The following is a 24,782-nucleotide window of genomic DNA, read 5'->3' on the forward strand; positions in this document are numbered from 1 at the left end:
CATGACTAATATTTAAAATTAAAACCAAGAGAGTTTTCTTCTTTTTGAGAACCCTTAAAAAATATATATATAGATATACTTGAATTTAAAGACATGATTTGAATAACTCATACTTTATAGTCTGAATAATCCACTGTCAGTTTCATAGATATGTAAAAAAATAATAAAATTAAGAGAATAAGTCCAATATTCCTGATGTCCATACAGGCCTCAAGAATTTAAGAGTCTTGGGAGGAAAACTCGTGCACAAACGCGCGCGCACACACACACACGCACACACACACACACACACACGGTGAATTTCAAAGTATCCACAAAAGGTTATCAGGGCTTATATATATGGCTATAAGAATTGAAGATAATAGCCCTATTGCTCAGCCCACAAAGACATCACCTAAAAATAAGCCTCGCTTCTAAATTTATGAGAAACTGATGTCAAATCCAAAAATCTGTGACCACTTTGGGGATTATTGATACTGTTGGCTTAATGTGCCACATATAGAATGATTGCATTTTTTGCTAAGACACATTCTTATGCATTTGAAACTGAACATATATCCCCTTGTCAAGTTATTTGAAAGCAAAAAATATCCTCAAGCTGACTGGGAGACTGAGAAATCAAACAGGGAATTAAATTTGTGCCACTGGTTTAGTGATCTGTGCAGCTGATGAGTAGTTGGGGACAGTACATGGTGGGAATAGTCTCTGCCACTAACATGTCCTCAGCCTGGGCAGGTTGGATCCTGAAGCTTCAATGTCTTCATCTCTATAACGGGAGGTGGAGGACATGTTAACACATACAGGTTGTGAAGTTATTATAAGAACTGAAGAAGACATAGTATATGAAAATGTTTTGGAAAAGTATAAAGCATTAGTCAGATCTTAGGAAATAATGTCCATGAAATTTTTTGTGGACACCTAATTGTCTGCCTTTGGGCCTAAAAGAACACCATTTTAATTTTTTTTTCTTTCCTATGGAGGGAATAAGAGGGAACTGTTCTGGGTCGGAAGACCTGGATTACAACTTTATCTCTTCTGATTACTTGCTGGGACACTTTAAGCCAGTCATTAACTTCTCTAGGTCTGTTTCCCACTGTTAAAAAAATATCTTAAGAATTCACTGCCAACTCAGGGATGTTAATAATAAATAAAATGTTAATAATTTTAGACCAAATATAGTCGTCCCTTGGTATCTGTGAGGGATGGGTTCCAAGACCTTCCTTAGATACCAAAATCCACAGATGCTCAAGTCCCTTATATAAAATGGTGTACTGTTTATAACTTATGCACATTTCCCATTTACTTTAAATCATCTCTAATTACTTATAATACCTAAAACAACGTAAATAGTTGTTATATTGTTTAGGGAATAATGACAAGAAAAAAAGTCTGTACATGTTCGGTACAGATACTTTTTTTTTTTAGTTTTTGGACTGCAGTTGTATGAATTCATGGATATGGAACCCATAGATATGGAGGGCTGACAATATATGGCCTCTACAAGGCTTCTTTCTAAGCTGGAATGTTAAAAAAAAAGGCCAGTGTTCCAGGAGATTGGGACTCTGACCACTGTCTCAGTAAGAAAAACAACTACATCAGCTAACAATTTACTGAGTTGTCTATCACGTGCTTAACAAGCATCATTTTACCTCTGCTCATTCTGTGATGTAAATATCACGATTTCCCTTTCACAGATGAGGACACTGGAGCAGCAAGGGGTTAAGTGGCCAGAGTGAGCTAGCAGTGGTGGTAATGCCAAGATTTGAACCTAGGCTGTCCAGCTTCCAAACCCACCACTGTACTGTACATTATGACCTTTGATGTCAGCAAACCTGAGCTCAAACCTTTGCTCTATAACCTTGGACACAGTTCTTCCCCTCCTTCTCTAAGCCTCTGCTACCTCATGTGTAAAATGGAAAAAATAATAGCACCCTCTTTAGAAGGTTATTTGTGAAGATTGATTAATTACTAGATGAAAAGCACCTAGAATGGTGCACAGAGTCGGTGCATAATACATGTTATCATATGAGATATTAATCATTATTGGGCTCCACCGCTGTATACCAGGCTGTTCACAACAAGTCTGGGATATCTGTTCTTCATATAAAAAGACAGTGCTGGGCTCACTGTTGCTGGGGGAGCGGTGGCCTACACGCTGGAAAAGAAGAGACGGCGTGGTAAATCCTTCCTTACCATCTCTTTGCCAGGCAGCAGGTTCCTTGTCTACTCTGAGACTAATAACCTTGTCTTCAGGCCAGGCTTGCCAGCTGAGCCAATTAAAGTTCTAATTACATTCTCACTGATCGTTTTGCTGGGATGACCCAACTCTAGTGACTCACAATGAAGCTGCATAACCTAAGGCAATATGGGCTCTTCAGAGAGGTTAAATGCCCATTAAAGTGGAATAATTTTTCTTCTAATTTTTCTTTACAAAGTTCTTTGATGCATAGGGAGTACTGCTAAATCCAAAAGACTCTGGATGCTGATTCTCTACTACAAAGCTGAGCAAATCTGACCCAAACCACATCGTAACAGCAACCTAGACAAATTTGGAAGTGATCACTGGGATATGGATCTATGTCACCACAGGTCACCCAAGCTTTCTATAAGGCTCCCAACACACTCTACCAGCAACTCATGGTTGCACCAAAGTCTGCCCATTTTTAGATTTTCAGCTGCCTGCTATGAATTGGTTCCACAGAGCTACACTGAGTCATTGCCATGCAATAAGGTTTATACCCTTTAGGTGGATTAATATTTATCATACTATGCTATTAAACACTTTCTAGCAAAGAGGAGAAACTGATCATGCCAAGAAAGATAATAGACAAGGCAGTCAAAAAAAAAAAGTTTCGACTTATTTACAGAACTACTTCTTCCCCCTCTTTATATTTACTAACTCATCTTTACTGTCTGCCCACAATGAATAGAGCACAGCGTGTGCATCCATGTGTACAACGAATGCCTATGGTTCTGTGAATGCAGCACTGGTGGAACACAACTACAACTACAACAGCAACAACAAACCCCACGAGCTCTCCTACGAGCCAACTACCTGTTAGGTGCTTCCTGTTTGTTATTTTATTTTCTCTTGTTAACAGACCCATGAAAGACTCTAATCTTCCTATTTATGTCTCTGTCTTTTTTTTTTTTTGTCTTTTTTCGTGACCGGCAACGGATCGCAACCCTCAGTGTTGCGCCCGTATCGGGACCGGCAACGGGATTGCAACCCTCGGTGTCACGCCCGCACCTCGCTCAGCCAGTGAGCGGCCGGTCTGTATGTGGGATCCGAACCCTCAGAGGTAGCGCGGTGGCCATGCGCCACCGGGCCGGCCCCTGTCTCTGTCTTTTTTATTAGTACCTCTTCATATTGCTAGCACCTAGCACAGCACCAGAGCTAGATCTTTCTAGTCCCTTATTTTTCAAGTGGTTGGTCACAGGGATGGTTTTGGACACGAAGAACTACCACTGGAGGAGAGCAAGCATTCTTTGTTCCTGGGTCAAAGACTGTCATCTGCCTGGAAGAGTTAATGATGTGACTCTCAATTCCAGAATTCAAGCCAACATGCCCTCAAGACCCCAGCTGGCTCCACCAGCTTCAACTTCAGAGTCTCATGTTTTCTTTCAGATGGAAATTGCTAAAAAGGCCAGTGTCTGGTAGATTCCCAGTTGTCCCCTCTTGCTTCCGCCTACCCCTCCCCATTGTCCTTCTCTCTCCACCCTCCCTTCCTCCTTCTGTCCCTCCCCCTCCCTCTTTCACTCCCCTTTTCAGCTACCTTTGGAGTTACAGTTGCAGGGCAAACAGCGGTCTCTCTCTCTGTGCCGGTAAAAGCCTTCCCGGCACCTCTCGCAGTGGGCGCCATCAGTGTTGTCGTTGCAGTTGAGGCAGCGGAATCCATTGCCTGTCTGTTGGTGAAGTTCCTGATCAAAGATACACTGCCTGGACTTCCCATTGCAATCACAGACTAGACAGGAGAGAAAAAGACACGGTCAGAAGAAAACTCAGGAACCATTCTCCTGGGTGTTTCTATCATGAATATAAACTATACAGGGGCTAGTACATGTTAATTTAAACTATCAATGGAGGAAGGTAAGGGAGTGATGTGGGCAGTGTGGGGCCCGTCAGGACTCTTGCTCTGCCTAAAGGAGCAAAGTAGCCGTGCAGTGCTGGGGGTTGCTGCCTGGGAGAATCAGCAGGATTGCCAGACGGTCCAATTCCTCACGTGAAACCAAAAATCTTAAATTACATGTTTTTGTGGGAAAGTCACTGGTTTAACTATTTACACGGGATGCATTTTAAAACACTGTGCAAACCAACAGAACAAGTCTTTGGGCTGGAGAAGCCCCAAGGAGTGCCAGCTGCACTCTGGCACAATTGTCTAGCAGCTGATGGTGTCTGCTGTTCAAGGTACACAACACCCGTCCCTTCAGTCATGGTCAAGGCTGAGGAGCTGACATGTCTGTCTGGACAGCTATCTCCTTCCCACCTCACTGGGCCTTGAATATCCTTCCAAAAGCCAGGTGTCAAGGAGAACCATAGTCCCATTTGGAAAATGAACTTTCCATTTCTAGGAAAGTTCATCCTGCGGATGTTTCCAGGGGACTCATGAGTGACTACCATCTCTGTGTGGGACCTAAACAGCCAATGAGGCAACACTTGGAAATACATAGCTTAGTACCCAGCACACAGCACAGTAGACACTCAAAAAGATATTTCAGCCCTAGTTTAGAAAAGAAAGATGACAGGCCTTGAGATAAAAGGATTGTATCAAATACCAGTTCTGCTATTTCTTTGAGAAAATCACTTCAATTTTCTGAATGTTGTTTGTTCTCCTATAAAATGTAGATCACATTATCTGCCTTCCTGGATTGTTAAGAGGATTCAAGTGAGAAAAGAATATCACGTGCCTTTGCATAGCGTGAGGCAAAAATATAAAACAGAGTTTTGGGGGGCCAAATTTTAGGCTTGCAGCCCAGGAAGCACAAATTCAAGTGGCCTTGAAAACGTGCCCGGCAGCACTCGTGAAGGGATCTTTAAAAGGAGAAAGGGAGAAGTTAAAGGGCAGTTTCAAAGTTGTTTGCCAAGAATTCACATTGGTTTACTAAAATAACATGAGCTACTGACTGGCAATACATTGCTCTTCGCGTCATAAATTTCAGGAACCTCGAGACAGAGAAAAAGAGTAGATGTCCTGTTGTACGACTTGCGATAACATTTAAGTAGTTTATACCCACGGAGGCAGCAACTAGTCTGGAAACAGTTGCCAAAATGTGCGATTTAGCAATTATCCTGGACATGAGTGGAGGGACATGACCGAACCCCCGCTCATATCTCTCTGGGCCTAGTAAGTTTAGCAGACCTCGCATGGCTCAGATTGTTCTGGACCACTTTCCTTTCTCAGTGAGATGAGATATGTATTTCTTTAGATGAGAAAAATGCAGCTTGAAAAGGTTAGATAACTTGACCCAGTGGAGAGCTGGGATTTGAACCTCTGATACTGAAACCTGCTCTTCTTTCACCGTGCACACTGTCTCCTTGGCAATGCAGCCTCGATGAGAGCCTGTTTCTAGCAATGCCTAGAGCCATGACTTACCAGAGTACAACAAATGTGCCAACACATGCTGAGCAGCTGCCTTGTACCGGCTCTGAAGACACAAAGGTGACTAAGAAAATCTAATAAACTTCCTGAGTGAGTGTCTTACAAGAATTTCTGACACTCACCCTCTCGCTAGTTTGGATGCCATCTGATCTAGAGGAAGTCAACTAATGTCTATCTAGAGCCCACTCTGTTTCTAGGACTTTACATTCATCAGCTCAGTTAATTCTCACAATAACATTTTAACGTGGTTTTATAATCCCCCTGGAGATTATCCTTAGAGAGGGTAGGTATCTTGCCTTATGCCTAAAGTCACACAGTTAAACGGCAAAGATACAGTTTGTTCCCAGGTCTGACTCCAAAGCCCTCACCTTTCCATTTGATCCTACTTCTCAAGAATCTGGTTTACCTTGCATGTGGGCATTCTTTTTATAAATCTCATTCAGCGACTCATTCAGCCTCTTCTTGAATCCTTCCTAATCTAGTAAAATGTCCTGTCCCTTCTAAGACAGCACTGGTTGTTACAACGAGAAACATTTTTATGGAGTTTTAAATCTACCTCTCTCCCTGTAATTTTCATTATGTGTTCTTGTTCCTCCCTGGAAAACAACACATACACCCACAACACACAGACACATACCTCTACTCTCTTTCATCCGTTTATTTACTCAACAGTCATAAACTTCAGACGTTGTTTCATAAGGCCACGCATCAGCCAGGCATTTGAATATCTGAAGGTAACTACAGCATCCCCTCCTTAGTCTTCTGTTCCAGTTAAACTGGAGATCTGTCACCTCTAGGTCTCTCAACCATTTTCCATGTCACAGTTTCTAGATTCTTCTTGGCTGTCCTCCTAGAAACAAACTTCCATTTTCAATATCCTTCTTAAAATGACCAGAATTTACTACCGTACTTCAAGTGTGGCTCGAACAGCTCAACTTACAACAGAACTAGATATTTTTATTTCAGCGATAAAGACTAAAATTTCTTTAAACTTACAGCATATTAAATTTGCAATCAATTCAAGCTTCCAGCACTTTTTCACAGAATCGGTGCCAACCTGAGTCTTTCCCAACTAATTAATGCTTGTGAAACTGATTTTTTTGATTTCCAACAGATGTGCCACCCAGCTGTCATGTGCTGTGAAACTTCTACTGAGTCCATGGTTATGCATGTACAGAAGCTAAATTCACCAGCTAATGATCCTGATGAGCTCCTCAGCTGGATAACCCAAACAGCCAATGCCCTTCCAGTCCCGGATGCCTTTTAGGAGCAATCTCAGAATAACTGCACACTCTTCTTTGTGCCTTTCTTATTCAGAACATACTTTTTGCTGGTAATAGTAAACTTCATAAGGACAGCTCATGATATGTTTATTCAGAGCAATATTTTTTTAATAGACAAATGTGTTAGAATCTTCTTACACCACTGCCCTCCTCTTCTGTCCTTTTTCCTCTAATCCTCTACTTTGAAAAAATGGGTGTTTTCCTTTAAATTCACAGCCTTCGGTGGAGTTGAATTACAGTTCCTGCAAGAAAGGTCCTCAGCCAGCATCTCCACTCTGGAACTTGCCCAACAGGTTACAAGCCTATTGCCAAACTATCCCCTTCTGTCTCAAATGGGTTTCCCTTAAAGCCAAGGGTTATGCCTAGTGAGAGGATGGATGGGTCTCATGTCCAGGGAATGCATTGGCCTTAGGTGTCTGCATCACATGAGAACTCCATGAAGATACCAGCTCTAGCCTCACCTGCAGGACTTAGAAGTGACCAAGCTGCACTGAGCTCACACACTTAGCTGCACTGCTGTGTGTGAGCTCAGCACATTGACTTAGCTCAACGCTGAGTCTTCCGAACATTTACACCAGAAAATGAGGGAAGAGTTTGCTCCATTTGCACGGAATGATTCTTTTTGTCATTGATGTATTTGAAACATGGTCTCTCTCAAATCATCTCCCAAATTTAGACTAACTTTCCTAAAACCAATTATTAATCATTCTCACTACTAGGGGAAAAAAAAAACTTTTATATTTAAAAATTCTCAAATATTCCTGTAACTGGACTTAATAAAATGGTGTAATATAGCTTGTGCATGATTTTAAAAAAATTCTGCGACCAATTCCTGCCCAACCACTACCATAAGCACCTGGCTGCCAAAGGGCACCACCAGGCTAAGAGCAAGGCATCAGGGAGTGGTGAGAACCCTGCCACAAGGGCTAAAGGAGAAGTAGCGCATCACCCCCAGCCAACTGTAGCCACATGGGAGCGATGCCTGCTGCAGTCAGTGTTTCCATCCATGCTCTTTAGAGAAGACAGTAGTCTGGCTTTATGTACAAAATCTACTGATTTTTAAATGTTGGCCAAAATTTTTAAAAATTTCTTTTTGAAACAGAGCCGTGTCTAAGGGCAAATCTCTGCACTTGACTCTGCACTTCTAACAGGAAGAAAACACATCTTATGCTTTAGAAAAAGAAAAAATGAAGCCCTAGTGTAATCACACAATGCCTGGTCCATAGTAGGTACTTAGTGTTTTGTTTTGTTTTTTAAACAAACGAATGAATGTTCACTTGAACTTTAGAAAATCCATAGATGTGTTTACACCATTTAAAGGACTCCATGTGTCTCCACGTCTGGCCATTCTTTAAAAATACAAGTACAAATTTTTAGCAGTCACTCTCCTCCCCATTCCTCAAGGGAATACTTTTCTCCACAGGAGCCCAGTCTAGAAGACCTTTTTTTGGTACTTATAATACTATAATTTATTTAGATGAATAGACCTAAATGCAAGTCTATAATACATTTTAAAATAAGAGGGAATTCTGAAAATGTTTTTTATTATATTTTCCTTTCTTTAGGTTTGGACTAGTTCAATTTTATGTTTAAAATTTTGTTTTCATTTTTATTTTATAATCTTCTTACTATTCTTCCAAGCTTTGTGCCAGCTGCAAATTTCATAAATATGCCATCAAGTTTCTATCAGGGGGCCTTGACACAAAGCCAAATGATGGAAACGTAAAGACGGGATGTCCATTGAGTCAACTGTGAGCCATTTTCCAACAGTCCTTTCATTCATCCATTCATCAACAAATATGCTCAACAAATATATGAGCATCTACTATGTGTCAGACTCTGGCCTAGGCACTGGGATACAGCAGGAAATAAACTAATAGATGTCCCAGCCCTTGTGAAGTTCACATGTGAGTTGAGGAGAAAGGAAATAAACACAACAAATAAGTAATAGAGAGAGAGAATATTAGGACAGTAATACTTGTTAAGGAGAAGCACATAAAGCAGTAAAAAAAAAAAAAAGAAGTTGGGGGTGGGTAAGATGGGTGGGAAGGGAGAGTTAGAAAGTGGTTTACTATTTTATTTCTATATTGATACTTGTCTGGTTCATTATCTTTGTCCATTTATATATTGGACACAACATTTCTCATAAATTGTCACGAATTATTTATATATAAATATATTAAACTATTTGCCTATCATTTTGTTGCAAATTTTCTTTTACCTCTTGATAAATCCTCTTTCTTTCCAAAATACCTTTTGTTTTACTGATTCTTACTCCTTTTTTTCCTTCCTTCTTCTGTTCTTGGTCAATGAGATATATATGTATTTCATTCATTTAACAGATATCATTTATCATCTAATGGGGAGGCTGTACTGTACACTAAAACATCATGAGCCAGCGAGATTTCAAAAAAGGGAGTTACTATTTTGCCAAAGAAGATATTAAATAAATGTTTATTTAATATCTATCTGGCTCTGCCAAACTCTCGTCCCATTGTCCATGTTTTCCTGTTTCACCATGCACAGGCATGGGTGTGCGACCTGGCATTAAGATATTATCTCTCAGGTGATAGATAATGCTAACTATTCTAAATGGATATGCATGTATTGCATATATGCATGTATTGAAACAACTGTCCCCCATAAATATGTGCAATGAAACAAAACAACAGTTGAGTGTCTGTCTCTATTGAATAAAATAAAATAATAATGATAAAAGATATCATTGCATCAGAAAATAGAAACAAATCAGACTCGAATCCTGAACAGACCTGAAGCCCTTACAGGGTCTAAGAATCAAAACAGGCAGGTTTTTCTCCATCCTTCCCTGAACTTGTGCCACTGGTGCTAGGTCTCATCCACCACTCTGACTATTCATTTGTACCATGCTCTTTACAATGACAATTCTTCATTTCCAGTGACAATTCTTCAAGGTGTCATCCTATCCTCTCTCTGTTCTCTCCCTCTAATTGCCCCAAATCCTTGACTCTATCGGCCAGGGTTCTCTCCATAGCTAAAGGAATGAGATTCATCAGGTTTACCTCAAGTCGTACATAAACACATCTGCAACCAAGTCATTTTATTCAGATTTTCACATATTTCTTTAAGTCTGGTAAAGCGTGGGTGGTAAAGCTGTATGCTGCTTCTTTCACACTTAAGCACTTATTATAATAACTATAATAGCACACAGCCACTGACGCTCAAGGTGCTTCTTAGGAAAGACCACCAGGCAGCCAGACACAGGCTGAGCCACCCACTACCACCCACGATCACTGGAGACACAGATCAAAGGAGCTAGAAACCCTCTTTAAACAATGGAGCAAGGTGTGCAAAGTCCCTCGGGGCTCACTTCTCAACACTCCCACCCCTCACTAAGCACTCCAATCCAACAGGTTACGACAGGAAGCAAAGGGGCAAAGGCAGTTTCCAAGCGGTAGCCTTAGGAGAATGGAAGGAAGTAGAAAATATTTCCTAGGGTTGTACTTGGGGCAAGGCCCTGAAATAATCACCACCAGTAGTTATAGTTCGTCAAGACCTCATTTTAAATTTCCTATAGGAAATATTGCCCTTCCAAGGCAAGCAATTACCAGCAATTTTAATGACTTGGCAAAAATATGATCATTTGTGTATAAGCAGATCCTCTTTCTATTGTTCTAAACTTAAAAACATGCTCTGCTTTTCACCAAGGGGATCTAATTTCCATCTTAATCAATTTGTCAATCATCGTGCTTTTTAGTGCTTTAACAGTAATAACAAAATTAAAAATCCAAACTCCTTTCAAAACTGCAGATTTGGCCACTGCCAACCTCTCAACTTTATCTCATTCCTCTTTCTCTTGTTTACTGGGCTCCAAAACACAGATCCCTGCAGGAATTCTAGGATGCACTGTCTCTTTCCCACATCCAGGCTTTTAGGCTTGCTATTTCTGTTTTTTTTTTTTTTTTTTGTGACCAGTAAGGGGATCGCAACCCTTGGCTTGGTGTCGCCCACACCGCGCTCAGCCAGTGAGCGCACCGGCCATCCCTATATGGGATCCGAACCCGTGGGGGAGTGCCGCTGCGCTCCCAGCGCCGCACTCTCCTGAGTGAGCCACGGGGCCGGCCCTAGGCTTGCTATTTCTTTTGCCTGGGACGCTTCCTACTTCCACCTTCCTTTAATCCATTTTCCACTCAACAGCCAGAGTGTTCTTTATAAGAATCATAAATCGGATTGTGCACTTCCCTGCTGGTACCCCTCCAGCAGCTTCCCCCTCCTCTGAATGCCCAAAGCACTCCATCCTCGCCTCTCTCATGGCACCTAGACTTTCTAGCCTGTGTCATCATTGTTTGTATACATGACTTATTTCTCCCATAGCATTACTCACTCTTGTATCCCAAAGTACCTAGCACAGTGCTTGGAACTGTGATTGCTGGATGGATGAGATGCATGGATAGATGGTGGGTGGATGGATGGATGGATGGATGGCTGAACAGACAGAAGGATGAACAGAAGGAGGAAGGAAGGAAAAAAGGGAGGGAGGGAAGGAGGAACACAGGCAATATGATTGTAAGAAGAGCTGAACAAGAACCCAAACACACAGAAATCTCTCAGAAGTCCAGGGGCCCACTTTGAAATTTCCCCAACACAACTCACAAAGTTTTTAATGTCTACATTCATGGCATTCAGTGTAAAAAAAAAACAAAACTAATGTTTCAACCAAAAAAAAAAATCCATGGTGAGATGGGAACAGAAAGAATTATGAGAGGAACATGATATCTTCAGTTAGAAGGAGTGTCTGGGGCTTTCTTTTGAGTTGTTGCTTATACCAGATGAACAATTTCTGCTCTGGGACTGCCCGTCTCTCTGTGGTCTGAGCCTGAAGCTGCCATGCTTTCTGTGTGCCATCTGTGTGGGCAGAGGGCAAGGCGAGGAGGCAGGCTTGAGAGCATGAGATCAGTCTGCAGTGATCAGGCAGCTGTGACAGGTAGTGTACTTGGCTGGTGTGTGGGACTATCTCAGCAGCTAGGAATCTGAGCATCATGTTTGAACCTGACAGTGTGTGCTGGTTGCTATTACGTAGAGCTTTGCTGCTCTTGCTACCATTTCAGCTCTTAGTGCTCTAATACTGATTCAGTTAAACAGCAGCAAGTTCATACAATAAGTTACCTGTAATCTCCTGCGAATGAGTTAAAGTGTAAACCATTTAAAGATGACATTCAGTTCTCTTCCTTATTTATTTAGAGGAAAGGTGTGCACCCTGTGTTTCCTTTCCTGCATTTTGTGTCCCTCATTCTCTTTCTGAGACATTGGATCTTTTTCCCTCCTTTCCTATTTGAAACTCTCTTCCCTGGGATACTATGATGCCATGCTGCCAGGTTTCCTTCTGGCTTCTGCTCTGCCCTGATCAAGTCTTTGATGGCCCTTCTTATCCCAACTCTGAATGTTGGTGTTTCTCACGGCTCAGTCCTGAACCTCCAAGACTCTTCACTCTATGACTCTCTCCGTGGGTGATCTCACCCAAAGCAAGTGCTTCAATAACCACGATAGGTGTTGACATCCCAAGGTACTTCCCTGGCCCAGACTTCATTCTCAACTTCCAGCCCTCGTGCCCAGCCATCCACTTTATATCTCCAGCTGGTAATCTCAAAAGCTATTTGCACAAAACATGTTTAAAACCAAACTTGCAATTGTCATGTCTTCAAGTCAGAAAGCCAGAATTTTATCCTTACAGGTTCTCCATCTTTCTCACCTGCCTACATCCTATTCAACACTGAATTTTATTGAGATAACCCAGTAAATATCTCAAATCCATCCAAGTCTATCTCCACTATGACCATTCGAGAGCAAACCTCAATCATCTCTTGCCTCTCGTAGCTTCCTGACCGAGTTCCCTACAACTTCTCTTGCCTCCCTACACTCAGAAGTCAGGAAATCTTTTCAGAATACAAATTTTATCAGTGCCTCTCAGCTTAAAACTCTCTGATGCCCTTCCTTTACTTTTAGGTTAAACACCAGAATTCTTTAACATTGCCTACAAGGACTTCCGTGGTCAATGTGTCCTGCATCCTAGTTGGACAAATATGCTGTTTCTCCACTATCTCCTCTCATGCCAGGTCAGCTGTGGCCTCGCCTCTGGTCCCCGCAGATCTCACACATATGAATAGAGACTTCTGAACAGACAGGACACAGATGTCTCAACTAGAGACACAGGGGATGTTCTTACCATAGATCAAGATTTCACCAAGCCTGAAAATTAATTTAAATGAAAATTCATAATAAGAATGATAAATAAGCCAAAGAGTTATCCTGGCTTATTAGGAGCATTAAACTAGCAGCTGAAATCTGGCCCTGTTAGTAACTGTATAACCCTGGCCAAGGCATTCAGTCTTCTGTGCCTTAATTTTCCTGTCTATAAAATGATTTCACATGCTGGAGCCCAGTTCTGCTATGACCAACTGTGAGAATTCGGGCAGTTCATTTACTTCCCTGGGTGTCATCTTCCTCATCCCTAAGACAAGAGGTTCTTGTAGAGAACTCCTAAAAGCCATGCTCTAAGTTCTATGATACTGTAAAAAGAGAAGAAAGTGGTGAAACATGAAACTTTTTGTAGGAAATGCCCCATTATAAGTGCAGCTGAATGTTTGGATAATCTGTCCAATTTCTAAATTAGTTGTAGAAAATGATTTCGCTGCAATTTGATTTTTTACTAATGTGAAGATACATATTCCCACAATAAATAAAAATAAAATCTGGAAAAGACACAGTTGAAGCTATAAATGGTCTGCAAACCCTGAAAAAGTCCAGAGTATGTATATTTTGATAATTGATCTCTACCTCTCCTCTGATACAACAGAAGAGGAAGACTCAAGACTTATGTCAATCTGTGTTGGGAAGAACCATTTTTTTCTGCTTCCATAACTGTGACAGGAAAATGCGCATGTTTGTTAGGAGGCACATACACAGACATGCAGTCACCCACAGACACAGAAAAGGCTCTGGATATGATTCAAATATTACACCATCTATCTGGGGGTTATATTAGAATACAGCCCAGTAATGACTCAGTAATCTACTAGATTTAATTTGTGAGTAAATTAGAGTATTCCAGAATCTATGGAGCTCCTGTTTATATAGTGGTCTCTAATAGATGATTCAAGTCTTGTCCTTATAAATTTCTCCAGGAAAAAAAAAAAGTCAATCTGGTTGAGCCACTAAGAATTTAAGTGGGAAAAATATTCTCAGGATTGTCTCAACACCCTAATTTCATGCCCTGACTTGCCCATAAACACTAATCACAAAATCAACAACCTTTCTCAGCTTCTTGGGACCCGTGGAGCTAAACTAGTGCTGCCCCCAGTTCAGGATATCCTGAAGTTAAGCCTACATAGGAATTTACAGTTCACACTCCAACCCAATTCTATATTCCTGTTTACTGTACATGCTTGAATATAAGGTGGAGGTTTTTATTTTTCCTAAATTGTCCCTCAGGGAAAAAAAGTTTAGGTTCTTTTTTAAGTAGTTTTTCACATTTAAGTTCTTTCAAAATCTCTCATATTATAGGACACTGTCTCAATTACTTTCTTTTTAAAATAAAGCATGGTTTGGGGAAAATACATTAAGCTGAAATGGCCTCAGTCAATGTATTGGATACTTATAAGTAAGAAAGAGGCCAAGCTGTCTAGCCCAGTCCTCATATGGTGCGTTTTCTCACAATTGTCAGCGCTGAAAATGTCATAAGCCTTTCAGGACGATTATGCTGTGAACATCGCAATGTGCACTTAGGGATAATTGTTATACCTTTTAGATGTTTTTATTTTTTATTTTTTATTTATTTACTTATTTATTTTTGTCTTTTTCCATGTCCAGCAACGGATTGCAACCCTCAGTGTCGTCCCCGTACCGGACTGGGACCGGCAATGGGATCGCAACCCTCGGTGTTGCTCCCGCACCTCGCTCAGCCAGTGAGCGGGAACCGGTCTGTATGTGGGATCTGAACCCTTGGCGGGAGCGCAGCCGCACTTCCCAAGCGGCGCACTAGCGCAGTGCGCCACCGGGCCGGCCCTTAGATGTTTTTAAAATGATGTACTTTCCAGTGACGACATCGAAAACAGATTCAAATAGAACTGTACCTCAAGTCATCTAGGTTGAAGTGAACAAGAAACTGTACTAAAGTGGCTTTAGGAATGACAAATGTGAATGCTGAAGATGAATGGAAAGAGTTTGAATATAATTACTTCATGAAATGCGAATGAACAAGTCAATACTTCTAAGTATATTATTTTATAAATTATGTGACTGTAAATATGTCTTATAAAGAGACATTGGACTACTTCATCTATGTTACTAAATGTTTTCAGAATCAAGTTGGCTAAATCCTTCTTTTGGGGATGGGGTAGATCTTCCCATTGGGACGTGAGAAATCATCTCATGTGGGAGTCACATTATTTGGGTATGTTCTAGAGAGCAACAAATTGCTGCATCTGTATGTGATGAGGTCTGGTGCGCCACAAAAGGCAAAGAGAAGCAATGATGTGAAATCCAATCTTGAAATTCCACCCCGCCTTCCGTTCCTTGCCAGGTACTCCACTTGTTTCACTGCGTGAAACTTGAGGCTCATTTCAGCCTGAGCAGAAGGGCTCCTCATCACCTTTTGAATCGAGAGTAAAGAGGAGCCCCTTCAAAAATTTTATCACTTAAAACTCAGGAAGCAATGTACCAACATCCAGTACTGGCAGAGCAGTTCGTTGTAATAACACCAATAATACTGTACAGGTACTGAGTGCTTACCAGGCAATGTGCAAAGTGCTTTACATGTAATGATCACAATTTGTTATCCTCATCGTAGAGGTGTGGAAACTGAGTAGCAGATGATGTAGCTTACCCAGGTCCCACGCTGTAAATGTCCTACAGTGGTAAATGACAGGGAGAGGATTCAAGCCCAGGCAGTCTACCGCCAGAGCCCGTACTTTAATGCATGACGCTAGACCACTTCAATGACAACATGATCTAAAAGAGAGGATGAACCTTTCCGGGGATCCTTTCTACTATCCACAGCTCCTCTCTTCCAGGATTGGCATCGGAGAAACCAAATTAGTCACCTGTGATAATCCTGGATTCTAAATACACCATTCTAGAAGAACAATTGCTTCTCCTCACGGCCAAATCCAAGTGCCATTTTATTCCTTTCTTTGTATACTCGTACACTTTTGGATATCTGAATCGCAATTATTACTCCTATGTTGTAAATGCCTCCTTTGGCTAACAAAAATCCTCCTCTTTCGCGACTCTCTTCCATCTTCAGTGTTCACTCCTAATTTTCCTTCATTGTTCCTCTGTCTCCTCTTAAGTCAGCACTTGCTGAGGTTTCTACTCTGCAGCCTTGGTAATCTCATCTGTGTTCAAAGTTTTGCTTTCAGAATTTATATTTCAAATTTCTCTTCTAAACTTCAAAATCATAGTTCCAGCTGTTCACTGGGACTGTTGGACATCTCCACTTGCATCTCACATTCAACAGGTCCCCACAGGAACTCCTTCCCTTTGCCCACTGCCAGCCTTGTTCCCAAATCTCATCCTTCTTTAATAGACCTCATTTCCTTTAATGGCATCACTGTCTAACCAATTTCACAAACCTGAAGCCTTGGATCCAACTTGGACTCTGCCTTCTGTCTCACAGTTTTCCCTCACTGGTATTCCTGACACACACTCATTGGAGCACCAAATTCTTTAGATTTTACCTTCTAAGTGTCTATGCAATCTGTTTCTTTGCTGTTTCCACCATCAAGATGAAAACCTTCATCATCTCTTACCTTGATTATTGCAATGGCTGTTTATCTCCTAGCTCCATTCCATCCCCCAAGTCCTTGAGTGAGCGACCTTTCTAAAACATGAGTCCGATCATGCCCACCCCTACTTACAAACCATAGCAACCCTTCTTTGCCTACAGGGCACCATCTTAACTGCACAGCCTGGCACGTAAGGCCCTTCACAACCAGATTGGTGTCTACATTTCTAGTCTCACTTGTATCTCCTTCTCACCCCTTTTCTGGTCATACCTCCCTCTATGAACTAAGATCCAGACCGCTGGAGACACCTGCCACATTCTCTCACACCAAGCTATGAGCTTCTAAAGGGAAGCCTTTGTCTCTTACCGATCTCTGGGCGTCTGAGTTCATTGTACCTGTACTGATGGCTTCAGACTTTTTAAAGAAATGTAGTTCCAGGCCTTTTAAGGCACTTTACAACAATCTTTCATCCTTTTAACAACTCTGCAAGGTGGCACAGTACTATTGCCTCTATTTAACAGACAAAGGAGCAGATTCCAAGCAGTTGAGGAGCCTGAAAGGTTGCTAATAAGGAAGTAGGAAGTGAATGAGCCAAAATTTGAAGCCAGATCAGGCTGACTCTAAAGCCTGTGCTTTAGCTGAGACCAACCCTGAAAGTTTTACTGATTACCTCTTTTACCATAATTTCACCTGCAAGGGAAAAACCAGGAAGCAACATGATTGCTGTAGGCTCTCATACATGCAGCCCACAGGACCCTCACTCAGATGCCAGCCACTTTGGAAAACGGCAAGTACTCTATTTTTAGTCTAGCACATCCCAGCATTTCATAAATGGAAAAGCAGGTGTGCTCTACCCTAACATCAAACTTTTCATGTTCTCACTGAACCCCCACACGAAGCCCTTTGAGAAGGGAGCATAATATCCTAGGCAGTCTGTCTCCAAGGAAAGTGAAAGTCTAGAAATGAGCCTGAACACTGCTTCTGACTTCGTGGTCTATATGGAATGCTTAGAAGTTGGTCCTTCCTTGAGAAGTTCCGGCTCTGTCCTCTTGAGTCTAATTTTATTAAACAATTGATAGCATCCTATATACTTATTTTTGTAATCTAATAGTAACACAAATACACACACACACACACACACTCAACTATAGCCAAGGGGAAAACTGCTTCAATAATTACTTATCATGTAAAAAATATGTACCTTGTTTCCTTATTACTTTTATAATGTGGTCAACAAAAATTTGGCCTAAGAACCCCTGGATCAAGTGCCAGTTTCGTCTCTGCCAATAGCTGCCTGTGTGGCCTTGAACAAATACACTTCCATTTTCTCATTTTTTAACACTCAACTATAGCCAAGGGGAAAACTGCTTCAATAATTACTTACCATGTAAAAAATATGTACCTTGTTTCCTTATTACTTTTATAATGTGGTCAACAAAAATTTGGCCTAAGAACCCCTGGATCAAGTGCCAGTTTTGTCTCTGCCAATAGCTGCCTGTGTGGCCTTGAACAAATACACTTCCATTTTCTCATTTTTTATATCAAGGTATTCTAGGTAGTTGATCCATAAGCAGTTCTTAATTCTAATATTCAAAAACTATTCTTACTTTTAGAATGTTTCCCACTAGGCTAAGACTAGTTATACTAACCTTAAGGGAACCTGCCCTACATGACCATTTCATATACATATATATATATTTTTTTAACTTTTTTATTGTATATATTTATGGTATACAACATGTTTTGATACACTTACACATAGTGAAATAGTTACTATAGTAAATTTAATTAACATATCCATTATTTCACATAGTTACCCTTTTTTGTGTGTGGCAATCTCACATGATTTTTAAAGTGGTAGTCAGAGATGATGGGTTGGAATTTAATTCCAAGATAATTTTAGAAAAAAAGGACTGTATCAATGCATTCAAACACATGCTCCAATATTATTCATGACATTCAAATACAAGTCAGGCCAGCACCATACAGACTGCACAATAATACATACATTATTGTGTAATATAACATCTAATACAATTCCATGTGCACGTGAATACTGTCTCATGTTTATGCATGTACCTGTGTGAAAATGACTTTTGGCCCTGCATCTATCGAAATGATTTTTGAAATTCCATCAGGTGCTGGAGGCAATACAAACACAAAGATTCAGGATACTTATACAGGCAATAATTAATAGAAATAAGTGACAAGGAAAACACCCGCTACGTGTGGTCATAGCTGACCCATGCATACAGTAAAGAGTTACTAGGTTCTCACAATTTTGTTTGCATGAACTTAACTTCTCACACATGACAGCCACTGGGTGCCCTAGATAAGATCAATTGATATATGACATAGGCGCCCAGTAAACGCCTGTTGGACGCTTATTACATGAAAATACTCTGAAAAGTAACATTATGCAAAAGTTAAAGAGTATGGCTAATATCTTAAGGTTCATTTTCCATCCCAAAGATGAAATATGAATTACAGAAGGCTTATTGAAAAGGTTCCTTTTCGGTCTTTGTGGTGTTCAGTCACATAAAATATTTTCACCAAAATCCCTTAATGAAAACATACATTGCGAAAATAATTAGTACACCCACATATTACTGATTAAAAAGGGGCCCTTGGGTCAAAAGAAGAAATCAAGAAGGAACACTCCGAGAGTAAGGAAAAGCCTGACTTGGCACAATCTATTGCCTTCTCGTTTTCAAACTCGACAGCTTATTTTTCTATTACACCGATCTCTAGAGAAGCCCCAGATCGGGGAGAAGGGAGCTCGAAATGGGTGCCGACAGCGCGCAGCCGCGGAGGTGCGCTCGGCAGCAAAAGGCCAGTTCCCAGCCGAGGGCCGAGACGGTCCCTCGCGGACGCCGACTCACCTTCCCTCCTGGAGGTGGCCCGGGCTGCAGGCAGGAGCAGCGAGAGGCAGAGGCAGCCGCTCAGCCAGAGCGCACGCATGGCCGCGCCGCGCTGTCGCCGTCGCCGCTGCAGGGGTCGCTGCCCGGCGCCCGGCGGCTGAGGGCTCCCCCTGAGGTCCGCGGTGTCTTGCTCTTCCTCGATCAGGTGGTTTTATGGCCTCTTCTACCTGACTCAGTCCTGACAGGAAGACAGCCCGTGTTTCAGGGTGTGACTCACCTGTGGATAAGGAGGACCCAGCCCTGCCGAGGCAGACACGCACACGCGGCGCACCAGCCCTAACGCGCTCCCGCGGCCCGTAATAACTTCGTATAGCATACATTATACGAAGTTATCGGCAGCCGCTCAGCCAGAGCGCACGCATGGCCGCGCCGCGCTGTCGCCGTCGCCGCTGCAGGGGTCGCTGCCCGGCGCCCGGCGGCTGAGGGCTCCCCCTGAGGTCCGCGGTGTCTTGCTCTTCCTCGATCAGGTGGTTTTATGGCCTCTTCTACCTGACTCAGTCCTGACAGGAAGACAGCCCGTGTTTCAGGGTGTGACTCACCTGTGGATAAGGAGGACCCAGCCCTGCCGAGGCAGACACGCACACGCGGCGCACCAGCCCTAACGCGCTCCCGCGGCCGCCGCTCCCCCTCGCGCGAGCAGGGCGCGCACCTGGCCAGGGCCCAGGGGGTGGCGCAGGCGCTGCGGCCCGGGAGCCTTCTCCTGAAAGGTGCCAGATCCCCCAGAGCCCTCTTTCTCCTCCGGGGTGGTCCGGGGCAGAATCCACAGACGCAGACAGCAGCCCGCGCCTTCCTCCAAGGGGGAGGCCCAGTCTCAAGTGCGCAAACTCAGAAATAGTCTGCAGCCTCCATCAGCTCTGGTCTGAAAGACATCCAGGAAGACTGGGCAATCACAGAGTCACAACAGGGTCCTCGCCACTCTCCCGCCTAGGGTCAACCCCTCTGGAAAACAGCAGCCTTACCCCAGCCCACCCACTCTGATTAAACCTCATTCTTTCTCTCACCATGACCAGGCTAGACCAAGAGTTCCTCTCCTGGGTCCCTGTGACTTCCTGATGGCCTGGGCTAGCAGTCCATTAAGTCACTTGTTGAGTGGTCAGCCATCCTATGAAGGCTGAGTATCACTCTGAATCCCTGTCTATTAGTACAGTATTCAGTCGGTGCTCAATGAATGTTCTCTAGATAGTCCTATGGTTAACAACAGCATAAGGTAACGAGCAAACAGTACAAGATGTGCATAGCACTGAAGGGTGTAACAATGTTAGTTCATGCCATGGAGACCAGTGTGGGCAGCCTGGGAGAGCTGGGGATGGCTTTCTGCAGGTCATGAATTGGGTATTCAGGAATAGCTGGGATCTGAAAACAGCACCAAAGAACAGCAGGAGCAAGGCAGGTTACTGCAAACTGGCTGACACCTGCTCTAACATCAATAGCGACAAAAACAAGGGAGGGAAAGGAAAGTCCTATGTTCTCACCCCAGGCTTGATTCTCATCTATTCCGCCCATGATTCAAACAAATAACGTAAAGATTCTCATCTCTCAAAACTCAAAGTGTCCAGTTACTGCTAAAGTTTCGGTTCACAGTGACTGAGTATGTAGAATTTTCCCTTTTAGTAATGCATTGTGGAGGCCGAGATCCATCCCTGAGTCTCACACTCCTTTGCACGTCTACCCATCGTATTGTGCACTGCCCAACAGTGCTGCAGGGACAAGGAACAGGGGTCCTGCAAAATAAAGTCTGGAAGGTAAATTTTATTTTAGTACAGATTGCTGCAATTTATTATATATCAAAAGTTGGAACAGATATTTTCATCTACCATCACTTTAGACAGTGGCAGAAATAATAGCAAACACTATGTAATACCTCACTATTTGTCAGCCACGGTTGTAAATCCTTTATACATATTAACCCTTTAATCTTTAAAACAACCCTACAAATTAGGTGGACTATTAATTTCCCCATTTTACAGATGAGAAAACACAGGCATGAGAAGGTCAAGTAACCTGTTCAAAGTGGCACTGCTAGAAAGTGGCAAAAGCCAAGATTCAAAACCAGACAGTCTGGCACCACAGTGTTCATAAACACTTTGTTAGGTCAGATTAAAAATCACCATAAAAAAAAAACAAATTCACAATACTGAATAAATTCAACAGGTAGTCTAAGCTTATTTATTAATGGCCATTACAATCCGGACAGTTTGTGGACCACTGGCATACATTGATAAAGCCAAGTCACAAAGGACTCTGAACAAATATTTCTGATTTTCCCAAGGTATTAGCTCTTAAAGGACCCCCAGGGGTCACCTGGATTAGGGGTAGCAAATGGGCAGCAGGCCTCTGGGCATCAGACCAACCAGCAGCCTCCGCTATACGAACAGTACAGGCTTTTTTTTTTTTTTCCTTTTTGTCTTTTTTCGTGACCAGTAACGGGATTGCAACCCTCGGTGTCGCGCCCGCACCGTGCTCAACCAGTGAGCGGACCAGTCTCTATATGGGATCTGAACCCTCCGTGGGAGCGCCGACGGGCTCCCAAGCGCCGCACTCTACCGAGTGCGCCACCGGGCTGGCCCCAGTACAGGCTTTTAAACTTTTTTAAAAAGCAAATGTCTTTAGGAGGGACTCTCCAGCTTCCTCAGTCTCCACCTATTCTCATTGCCTTATCCTGGATCTCTTCACACATCTGAGCAACCTGTCTGGCTCAGCCTTGAGGCCCCTGCTGGCTTCATCCCCTACCTTGCTCAGGGACAATATCAACCCCCTTTACCAATTTGAGAATTCTGTCCTAGTGCCTTGCTGGTTAAGAGCACTCCAGTAGTCAAAAGTCAAGGCTCTGCAATAAAGTCCCAGAGCTAAATCCTGGCTTCACCATTCATCCAGGCATGTTACTTAGTGTTCTCTGATCCTCAGTTGCTTCATCTGGAAAATGGGGATAATAATATAACACTTACCTAGTAGGGTTTTTGGGAAAAATAAATGAGTTAATGACCTACCTATGTTCAGAAAAGCATAGGCACATAATATGCACTATATAAGTGTAGCTACAGTAATAACAGTAATTGTTGTTGTTATTGTTAATCATCACTGACTAAGCACCAGTCAGTTTTTCCTTGTTATATTACTAACAAATACCATATGAGAAAGATAGGATTTTTGCTTCAACCCTTCAACTAGTTGATTATTTAATCATAATTTTAAACTTTTTCAGAACTCTTGGCCTAATCTGCATTCATGTCCAGATTACCAACATTTATTTGGAAGGTGTTAATTAATTTATATTTTTGCTATGTATCTGGGAATTTCCTTCACATACAGATTTTCTTGCCCAATGTTTCAAAATTTTTGCATTTAAAACTTCAGTTTAGGCCAGCCCGGTGGCGCAGTGCGCCACTTGGGAGCGCGGCGGCGCTCCCGCCCGAGGGTTCGGATCCCACATACAGACCGGTTCCCGCTCACTGGCTGAGCGAGGTGCGGGCGCAACACCGAGGGTTGCGATCCTGTTGCTGATCCCGGTCCGGTCCGGGCGCGACACTGAGGGTTGCGATCCGTTGCCGGACACGGAAAAAGACAAAAAAAAAAAAAATAAATAAAAATAAAATAAAAGACTGATGAGTAAATTTTTACACCTTCAGAGTTTCAGGTGATAACTAAAATCTAAATCAAGTCTTGTAGTTAGATGGAGATATGGGATTACACGGCTGAGAAAGTGAAGTGGAAGATAGGCAAATCTGACAAATTAATCAGTGAAAATAAAAGGAAGCATTAACAAGATCTAGTAGCAGAAAGAAACTAAAAGTTTTATTGTCTGATTCAAAATAAGGGAGTCCAGCCATGCCTATATACAGAAAGGGGGAGGAAACCAATAAGCAATCAGGAGAAAGAGGTTGAATTAAATAAATAAATAAGGTGTGTTGGGATCTTATATTTTAGGGAAAAGGTAAAGGTAAGATGGACTGAAATATATTCTTAGGATAAATTTTAATGAACACATACTTTTCAAAAGCATATGACCCAAATAAATATTTTTTTTCCAATCCAACAAAAGTCAACTTGATACTACTCATTAATAAAAAGGAATAAACTACTGATACGTACACAATATGGATGAATCTCAAAGCGTTGTGCTAAGTCAAAGAAGACAAACGCAAAAGACCAGATTCTATGTGATTCCATTGATAAGAAATTGTAGAGGGCCGGCCCGGTGGCGCACTCGGTAGAGTGCAGCACCTAGGAGTGTGGCGGTGCTCCCGCCGAGGGTTCGGATCCCATATACAGACTGGTCTGCTCACTGGTTGAGCGCGGTGCAGTAGAGTGCAGCACCTAGGAGTGTGGCGGTGCTCCTGCCGAGGGTTCGGATCCCATATACAGACTGGTCTGCTCACTGGTTGAGCGCGGTGCGGGTGTGACACCGAGGGTTGTGATCCCGTTGCTGGTCGCGGTACGGACGCGACACTGAGGGTTGCAATCCCGTTACCGGTCACGAAAAAAGACAAAAAAGGAAAAAAAAATTGTAGAAAGGTAAATCTACAAGGCAAGAAAGCAGGTCAGTGATTGCAGGGGTCGATCCTGTTGCTGGTCACGGTACGGACGCGACACTGAGGGTTGCAATCCCGTTACTGGTCACGAAAAAAGACAAAAAAGGAAAAAAAAAAATTGTAGAAAGGTAAATCTACAAGGCAAGAAAGCAGGTCAGTGATTGCAGGGGTAGGGACTGGCTGCAGAGGGACATGGGGATACTTTTTTGGGATGAAAGAAATATTCTGAAATATGATTGTGGTCAAAAGTAATCATATTGTACATTTAAAAGTGGTGAATTTCATTATATATAAATTATACTTCAATAAAACTGGCATAAAAAAGAGAAAAATCTCTAAAGATCTATTTTATAATTAAGATGACACTTCGATTAAAATGCGCAAACTCAAATTGACCACTGAAAACAAACCAGTGTCTGCATTAGTTATGACAAAGCCACAGCTCAGAGTCCAGCCCTGACATCTCTGCTGGTTCCGACTAGCTCTAAACTGTGATCTCAGGTCTTTAGGCTAAAATGCCATCCAAGAATTACTGGAGGACCCCTCCTCTGGAAGCCTATTTTGGCAATTTACTAAAGATAAGAGATGCCGTTCTGAAATGTTTGCACAGGGGCACGAATTTCAAATCCATCTTGGACTTTTACTCTAGGTAGTCAGCACTTGGATTTTCATCTGATCTTCCTCCAAG

At 42.4% G+C, this 24,782-nt stretch overlaps 1 protein-coding gene across 1 annotated transcript in view; it reads right to left on the bottom strand.

Moving 5' to 3' along the window:
* Positions 1-19,605, bottom strand: part of LAMC2 (laminin, gamma 2) — a 58,029-nt gene extending 38,424 nt beyond the window's left edge. The window contains exons 1-2 of the mRNA XM_008567945.1: positions 19,527-19,605; positions 3,777-3,965 (exon numbers count right to left, since the gene is read on the bottom strand). Of these exons, the coding sequence (XP_008566167.1) occupies positions 3,777-3,965; positions 19,527-19,605 (268 nt within the window). The remainder of the gene's footprint in view (positions 1-3,776; positions 3,966-19,526) is intronic.
* Between the last annotated feature and the right edge of the window lie 5,177 nt (positions 19,606-24,782).

The sequence above is a fragment of the Galeopterus variegatus genome, unplaced genomic scaffold, assembly GCF_000696425.1.
Source record: "Galeopterus variegatus unplaced genomic scaffold, G_variegatus-3.0.2 Scaffold358, whole genome shotgun sequence".
In the NCBI taxonomy this organism is placed as follows: domain Eukaryota; kingdom Metazoa; phylum Chordata; class Mammalia; order Dermoptera; family Cynocephalidae; genus Galeopterus; species Galeopterus variegatus.